Source organism: Phalaenopsis equestris, unplaced genomic scaffold, assembly GCF_001263595.1.
Source record: "Phalaenopsis equestris unplaced genomic scaffold, ASM126359v1 Scaffold000717, whole genome shotgun sequence".
Classification (NCBI taxonomy): domain Eukaryota; kingdom Viridiplantae; phylum Streptophyta; class Magnoliopsida; order Asparagales; family Orchidaceae; genus Phalaenopsis; species Phalaenopsis equestris.
The window spans coordinates 7,462-16,194 of record NW_018165157.1 but is presented as its reverse complement, the minus strand read 5'-3'; the positions used below and the strand labels follow the sequence as shown (position 1 = coordinate 16,194).

Genomic DNA, 8,733 nt, shown 5'->3' with positions numbered 1-8,733 from the left:
ATAGGAATAGTTTCCGCGATGCCTCACAACGCTAGGCGGAGGCGGCTGGCTTGTAGACCAAGCTTCACTTTTCAAAACTCCATTTTTATTTGCTATTTGGACGATGCGACCATAATATCGCATAATTTTTTTAAAAGTATTGGAGTGCGGGACGTTGCGTTATTGACTTGAGTGATTTAAATTTTTGTTATATTTATTAAAATATAAGTTTAAAAAACTGTTAATTACAGATTTTTCCCGTATTGGGGTGTTTTCCCTCATCTCGTCTCCCCAGTGCTTCCCAGCTGAGACTTGCCCTCTGCTCGGATAGAAGCTCGAGAGAGCTCGGATAGAATGTGAGAGACTAGATTTCTCCTTCGCCAACCAGTCAAAATCTTCACTCTCTGATTTTCCTCTTCATAATGGACGAAGCCTTCTGCTCCAAAGCTCGGCCCAAGCAGCCTCCCCCGCAGCCTGTTGAGGCTTCTACACAGCTCGCCCCAGGATTTCGCTTCCATCCTACCGACGAGGAGCTGGTGAGCTATTATCTGAAGCGGAAGGTTTCTGGCAAGCCGATCCGGGTTGACGCGATTTCTGAGATCGATCTTTACAAGGCTGAGCCTTGGGACCTCCCACCTCTGTCGCGCCTGCGAAGCCGCGACTTGGAATGGTACTTCTTTACCTCACTCGATCGCAAGTATTCTAATCGTTGCCGTACCAACCGCGCCACTATAGAGGGGTTTTGGAAGACGACCGGTAAAGATCGGCCAATCCAACGACGGTCTCGGACCATCGGCATGAAGAAAACCCTAGTATATCATGCAGGTCGGGCACCGCATGGTCAGCGGACCAATTGGGTTATGCATGAGTATCGGTTAGAAGATGAGGATCTTACCCGCTCTGGGATTCCGCAGGTATGAAAGCTGTCAAGTAATTGTGGATTTAAGCTGAATTAGGTTTTTTTTTGTTTTACGTGTGTTTTAGAATCCATTTATATATACGGATATACTTTTACTTCTGTTGACGCCGAAATGCAAAACTGGAGCTATACGATTACTTCATTTGTTCACTCTTCCTCGGCAAAGGCCTTCGTCTTTATTACGAAGAAATAGAATGTGAACATTGAATTCGTACTTTTGTTTTGCTTTGGAAGGATGGCTACGTTGTGTGTCGCATATTCCAGAAGAATGGGCCCGGGCCACAGAATGGAGCCCAATATGGTGCGCCGTTTATAGAAGAAGAATGGGAGATGGAAGAAGAAGAAGATGCCAAACGTGTGCCCGTTGATGTGGACCGAGACTATGCACTAGTGGATCATGCTGGTCAGGATTTTGTTGAGTTGGAAGATTTTTTCCAGGTAATACTCAACTTTTGGTAAGAGTTATGAACAAAATGATTCACCGTATATTCAATTATTTACTTTATGTAGATGGCAAAGTTTGAAGATGCTAGAAGTCGTCTTATTCATTGGCTATGTTTTTTTTTTCCCTTTTTTTTCATGTGTTTTTGCTATTTAAAGAGGCCTTTTGACTGCAATTTATTCCTTTTTTTCTACTTTTGTTATGCGCCAGATAGGCTTCATATCGTTTAGAGAGTTAGATAAATAAATTGTCCCTACTGGAAATTTTACCTAGCACACAATGAGTTGAAAAGGAGCTAGTGCTTGTCTCAGGGAGATCCACCTGGAGAGCTCTGGGATAATGAGGAAGGGGTCGGTACAATTTTGGAAAGTGAAGTGGTTGTGATGCTTTAGTGTTTGAAGCGAAGACTGGTGGTTGCGAATCCTCGGATGTTTTGATTTGCTTTTGGATAGCTTGGGAATCAATGGTACTTAGAATGTGGGGTTTTAATATTACATTGGATTAACTTTAGGCATGTCTTTGTTTCTAGGGTTTTTGTTTTTCAATTTTGATTCAAGAACCTCCAGTTTGATGCCAAAATGTTTTGTTGAAGAATCTCAATGCTGCTTACGAATGAGAAGTTGTAGTTCTACCTTTTAGCTATAAGGAAGAATCAATAGGGTTGCAAATGTACTGAGCGTTTGATAAGCTACTCTTGGCCCGACTCAATTAAAGCTCGTTTATAATCATTTGGTTACTTAATCGAACGAGCTTGAGCATTTTCATAGCAACTCGATTTCTAGATGAACAAGTTTGAACTTGTTTTTTTCATTTATATTAATGAACAATATCATTAAAGCTCATAAATAAACTTGATTAAAGCTCGATTACAACTGGTTTATGAACATTGTCATTTAAATGTTTAATTTTCGTCTCAACAAATGCTATTTGATGTTTCCCTACAAATTGCTCGTATAAAAATTGAGTAAGCCTTGATTATAACTCATTTATTTAATTTAATGATATGCTTGTTAATAAATTCGATAATCCATAAATGAATTGAGCTCGAATCGAGCTCGAACAGGGTTTTATAAACGAGCTTGAGCTTGAACATTGTCTTAAAAGCTTGAATGGAGGTTGAGCCTAGCTCGAATAAACTCTTAATAAATGAATTCGAGCTTAAACAAGCACCTGCTTGGTTAATTTGCAGCCCTAAGGATCAATAGTGGATTTAGAAAAGTAGTGGTGAGGAAATTAACAAATGAAAGCAAGAGGTGGATTGATCAGAGGAAGAAGCGGGGGAAGAGGTCTTTCACATTGGAGTTGGACAGGGAGGTAGAGAGATGGGTAAGGATAGCGAGAGAAGGCTCTGTGGGGTTGATGAAATGCATTTTTTTATTGAGCTCAATTAAAATTTTAATGTCTTAATCTTGGTAAGAGTCCGAAAAACGTATTTACAAATAGTTCTTACAATAGGAAATTTAAAATAACTAAAATAAAAAATTTAAAAGTATTTTAAATCCATCACAACTCATTCATTAAAACTAACTTACAAAATAAACAAAATAACATTAAGATGTTTTAGCTTGTTTTTGAGTGAGCATATTTCTATTCATGGACATATTCTCTGTGATTACCTAATTTGATTTATGCTTAGATTTTTATAATGTGTTTAGTATAAATATGTTGCTTGGAACCTTTTTTGATACTTCAGGTGGTGTGCCTGTAGTCTGGTCGGTTAAGTTGGTGATCTCTCTCAACTATTCGAAGTTCTACTCCGACTTGTTATTTAGCCTCCAAGAACGCCAATTTCTCAGTAATCATCATCTTTTCACTCTTTTCATCCTACAACTTATCTAACCCTTCTCTTCAACACCCCAAACCATCTAGTAATCCTAAATCAATGTCAACTGTTGGGCCCTTTGGTTCTCAATAATTATCATTGAATTTTTAAGGCGTGTTTGATGATTATTATAGAGAGCTTCCTTATTCAACAAAGGCAGCATGTTACACGCAAAAAGTTTGAATTGTCCATCTTTTTTTATGAGATTTGGTTGAGTGCCAGGAACCTATTTGTATTTGCTTGTAATTAGAGGTGCCTTTCGGGTCAGCCAAGGACGAGCCATAGAAAGTGATTGTTTTAGGTCTATGAACAACTAAGGCATACCCTAAAAAATGATTGTTTGATTAGAGGTGAGGAAATCTCATTGTAGGGTCCCTATTTTGCTAATTTTGCTAGATTTATTAGAGTGTTGTGTCATGCATCTTGATGTATTATTTATAAAGAGGCCACCATTGATCAATGCATGTTTTTGAATAAATGTTAATTTTATAAGATTTTCTGAGGAATCTTATGATCAATGCATCATTTTGAGTATTGTCAGATTATATATGTTTTTTTTGTGGAATCTATCATTATTATATTGGTTGTGTTTATCAAGCCTTTAAGACTGCTTTAAGACTAGTTTTGGGTTCCATGCTAAAAATTCCAGTCAGCAGTTTCAATACTTTTTCTTGATTTAAATATTCAATTTTGCTTATCTTTTATTATAGAATATTTTAATAAATATATTTAAGTATGAGACAGAGCATTTTCTAACTCTAGTTCAAATTATAAGTTTTATGATACAATTCTATTATAATTTTGTCATCAATTGTTCCAAGATTTTAGTGGAGTTTTTTTTTTTAATGAAATACTTGTTTTAAATAACACTATCATTGCCGTGTCCCAAGCTCCAGATGCGAGAAGTGTAGGATTGTATTAGGTAGTCGATAGCCAGCATAAAATTTGTTGAAAAATCATGACATGAATGATGATATGTTTTAAATGTTAAATATTTTAATTGCATGCCCCAAATTGGGTAAAATAGAATTATTTAGTTATTAACACAACGTTTACATTAATGTTTATTCTAAAATATTTTGCAAGCTTTATTTTGATTTGGGTTTTTATCATGGTCATGCAATGTAAAGATTTGGTTGCTTTGAAATAAAAAAATGAAAGATATGATTTGGTGTCAGATATTCTTCATTAAAATGTTTGGAGGATGCATTGTAAAATGTACTGCATGTTTTAATCCTATGTTTATTTGTTAATGACTGGAATTTGCCTACTCTATTTGTTGGCAGTTTTTTGTGTATCTTATTCATTTTTGGTCTGGAAGACTCGTTTGCCATGTCGATGGTCTTGTACTAGTTAGGTAAATGAGCAGCTCTATCAAACTAGTCATTTTTGAGTGTTGGTATGCACTTCAATTTACTCACCATCATTTGAGTTTTGAGTCTTTCATTTTTTTTAGTATTTAAGGTTGAAAATGGCATGATATTCATTTTTTTAAATGAAATCTAACCGTTTTTTCTACCTTATGCAGGTTCGCTAATCTATTAGTTCTCAATTTAGTGTTTTCTACAGTTCATGTAAGGTCAACTGTCTTTGATTTTGTACAGTAACATCAAATTTATTCTCAACTTTTGCATCTTGTATAGGTAATTACTTTTAGTTGTTGTTCTTTCATTTGTTTGTTGAAATTGTTAAATGTCTTTAATTTCACTGTTGGTCTTGTGTCATGCCGCGCCCTTATGGCTCGTATCTTCTTGTTTGGAATTTTCTGATGTCTTAAGCTCTGTGCATCTAAGCTTATCATGTAAATGTTGTTCATGCGCGTCATCTGGTTATGGTGATCAATCTTTTATTTCTGGTTTTGTTAATTACATGTTTTATTGCATACTTTAAATGTTCTAAACTTCAGTATGCTCCTATATGTAATGTGGAGGTATACTGCTTGAGAATTTGATTAGTGAAGATTGCTCCTACTTTTTGTATGTAAAGTTAATTCTTCCATTATTATACCTGAATTTTTTTTGTTCATATGTTTCCATTTGAAGATTTTAATACAATCAATACAGCTCATAATTTCAACTTGAGTTTTACTTTTTCAGAATCCAGACTCTGGCTATCAAAATTTGGATGCTTTCCCTTCTGAATCAAGGTCTGCTGAGCATCAGTTTGGTAGCCGAACAGAAGATTCATCTATCTTCGTGGATGAAATTTTGAAAACCCTGGATTCTTTAGATGATAGGATTCCGGGTGCAGATTGTTCTGCTCCACAGTTTATCAATACTCCTCTTAACAGGCTTGGAGAAATGGAAGGCCGTGAAGATCAGTCAATTTTTGCTTCTTTACAGAGTAATGGATACATGCAGTTAGAAGATATTTTTGTAGAGGGTAACCCAAATCCTAGCTCCGACGCATGCTCAAATTATTGTTTATGGGATACAGGTAATAATAATAACTCCGTGGTGAATGACATTAGCCCTTCAAAAAGCTTATTTCGAAAGCCTGCTGAAGAGGAGTCGTGTTATACTAATTGCTCTACTAGCATGGATCAACTACAGTTAAGCCAAACTGTTCAGCATGATATGTTTCCACAATCTTTGGATCCTTCGGATACCGTGCTTTGGGAATATCCTTCGGGTCAATTAGCAGAGGATAATTCAATATTTTATGACGCACTCAACCATGAACTTGCTTATTCAGAAGGTGGTTTTGCGTTAGAAACTTCTTTGGCGCCTTTGGCGGACTTTGAGTTGTCCGAGGATTTAATGGCTTACTATGATGCTTCAGATGATAACCTAATTTACGGTTCTCCAAACCTGCTCTCTTCAAAGTTCGAGCAGGCTAATTCTCTTGAATGCATTGAGCCAAATGATTCTCTTGAGGTGATTTTATTCCAATGATTCTAAGAAACTTATGCTTTACGTACCGTTTGGAAGGAGCTCTAGCTCTAAATTGGGCTATCGACTAAATCATGTACTGCAGGTTGTTGGAAGCACCAATTCATCTTATAAGGAAGTTCTTCATGAAAAGTTAGTACTGCAGAGTTCATCGGGGAAGCCACAAACTGGTGATGGTTTTTCAAGTGGATTGAATGGTAATCTAACTGGTATGATCTTTGATATAAACTGTATGCTCTTTGATGGTTGTCAACTGTTATTATCTTCTACCTTAATGGAAAAAGGTTTAGAGCAAAGATGTTTTGAACTTAAATTATGTCTTGTAACTTTGAGCTTGGGCTTGAACTGAAGGAACCCAGCTATAGATATTTAGTTTCCCAGTTCTCCTCTTTTTGTAAGCTGACTGCAAAAAGAATAAGAGAAATAAATGTTCGTTAATGATTACTAAATAATTAAAATAATAGAGTAGTTACATTTAATTTCAAATGAATTTTTGAAGAATTTTATTGATAATGGAGTGGTGGTTACATTTCTTACAATTCATCTCTCTTAATGGATAAATAAAATTACAAATCTATAGTCATTTTTATCAACCTTAGAATATTTTTCTTAACATATGTCAGATTCTTAGTTACAATTCTATTTTAAAAAAGGCCTTATTTAAGGAATTAGCCACCAATTATACAAAATGGGTTAGTATGATTCTATTTTTTTCCAAATTGAAGTTTGCTTTTAGTTGATTTGCATCGAAGTCTTAAACTACAAACCAAAATACAATTTTTAAAATTGAAACTCAGTGACGATTATCATTTTGTTTGGTTCCTGTTTGGTTTTTTTATTCTGAAAAAGAAGAGTGCGCTTTTATGTTTGATATTAAATTATGAATAACAGATAATTGCTTTTTATTCATCAAGTATTCCACCATTAGATTGAATATCAAAACATAAATATAAATAAATGGATGGGGATAGATGTTTGAGATGTGTTTATAAAATAGAGACAACTAGGATCTGTTGGTGACGAGTGCCCTAAACCTATTAGTTGCTAAATTAAGTTTGAAAAATTTAAGTGTGCCACATCATATTATTTAATTTAGCCAAAAACTAAGGCACTAGTCTAAATTGGACGGAATCAATCAATTTTTCATATATGGTTATTAATTCTTTTGATTCACGTTTGGTGCACAAACTCTTGTAAGGCTAGCTAGCTATATTTACACGAGGGACCTGAGCCATGCAACACCACTCGCCAATCAAAAGTGTGATTCAATGAAGATAATAAACCTGCGAGCAGAAGAATAATGATTTAAAAAGTTATAGGAACTACGAGATCGACAGATGAATCATATGACTGGTGGGATTGAAGCATATAATTGAGAAACTAACTAGCTATAGAAATAGAAGAAGCCATGGCTAAATAGACCTGTCAAATAATTTCAGGTAATTGAGAAAGTAGATTTTGAAAATAGATTTCTTGGATAGAGATGTTGCATTTTCCAAGGAGCTGAACGATGGTAAGAATAGGATGGCCATAACTTTCGAAATTGGATAGCATCATATGCTTGGAAGTTCAACATCCCAGATTTACTCAATTTTAAAATTTGACAAATTTATTGGGTCATAAACTAAATCGTTCACATCTCTGCCAATTATAGACATCTTTCTTATCAGTTAGAATTTTAAATGGAAAATTTAAACACATACTGCACAATTTTTAAATATTGACATATCTAACACCTAAACTCTCATATTTACTTTTATAATACCTTGGGATTGTAAACTTATGCCTGAAAATGTGTATTTTACTTTTAAGAAGTTAATGATAGTGGCAATTTTTATTATATATTGCTGATTTTTTCGATGAAATTCTTCTTGAATTCTAACATTCTTACAAATCTTTTGTGACAGATGCCAAACTTAAAGATCCTCAGGATAAAACATTAACAAAACGTCTTGCCTTGGGAATGTAAACCTATGCATGGAAATATGTATTTTACTTTTAAGAAATTAGTGATAGTGGCATATTTTATTATATTTTGCTGCTTATTTCAATGAAATTCTTCTTGAATTCTAACATTCTTACAAATCTTTTGTGGCAGATGCCAAACTTAAAGATCCTCAGGATAAAACATTAACAAAACGTCTTGCCAGTATGCTGAATTCAATTTCAGCTCCTCCTGCTTTTGCCGATGAAGCTGCTTTGATTGGCAAAACCGCCAGACATATTCCAGCCGCTTTAGGAGGTGAGCTTCGTCTTACTGCAGGTAAGATCCAAATGGGAAATTGTATCGCTATGGACTATTCAGAGAGCGGGACATTGCGGAAGCACACAGACATAGGTTTCTACCTTTCTTATGGCGTTGATGGCAGTATTGTCGGCAAGTCAGGCAGCCTCGAGCGAAGACGAGGAAAGGTGCTAGGTGGATTTTATTCAACATTTTGCAGTGGTGGCTTTCATCTGTTTTTCATTTCTGCTGTCATACTTGGCTTGAGCTGCAAAATTGGGCAATATGTTTGCAAATTGTTGGGTGGTCTCTTAGAGCGAAATTGATAATGCTAATTTGCACTTTTATTATCTATTATTATGATAAGTATATTGTCTCGTATATCTGATGGATGATATAATGAGTGTTAATATTTTGTTCGAAATTTAGATCCTTTAGATAATTTGATCGCGTTTA

The 8,733-nt window shown here is 35.1% G+C and overlaps 1 protein-coding gene across 2 annotated transcripts; it reads left to right on the top strand.

Moving 5' to 3' along the window:
• The first annotated feature begins 245 nt into the window (after positions 1 to 245).
• LOC110030444 (NAC domain-containing protein 16-like) lies at positions 246 to 8,245 on the top strand. Of its 2 annotated transcripts, none has more exons than XM_020733158.1 (6): positions 246 to 893; positions 1,133 to 1,336; positions 5,259 to 6,038; positions 6,139 to 6,250; positions 7,961 to 8,018; positions 8,152 to 8,245. In XM_020733158.1, exons 1-6 carry the CDS (start codon positions 402 to 404, stop codon positions 8,162 to 8,164), a joined length of 1,659 nt encoding a protein of 552 aa, XP_020588817.1. In that variant the 5' UTR covers positions 246 to 401; the 3' UTR covers positions 8,165 to 8,245. The 2 variants fall into 2 exon arrangements, with proteins under 2 accessions (XP_020588817.1, XP_020588816.1); XM_020733157.1 differs by having other exon boundaries at positions 6,139 to 6,262.
• The last annotated feature ends 488 nt before the right edge of the window (positions 8,246 to 8,733 follow it).

Bases quoted from the DNA above. Each gene is read 5' to 3' on its own strand.
- LOC110030444 (XM_020733157.1), top strand. From the start codon at position 402: ATGGACGAAGCCTTCTGCTCCAAAGCTCGGCCCAAGCAGCCTCCCCCG. The intron at 1,337-5,258 runs GTAATACTCAAC...TTACTTTTTCAG, and splicing joins AGTTGGAAGATTTTTTCCAG to AATCCAGACTCTGGCTATCA. The intron at 6,263-7,960 runs GTATGATCTTTG...CTTTTGTGACAG, and splicing joins ATTGAATGGTAATCTAACTG to ATGCCAAACTTAAAGATCCT.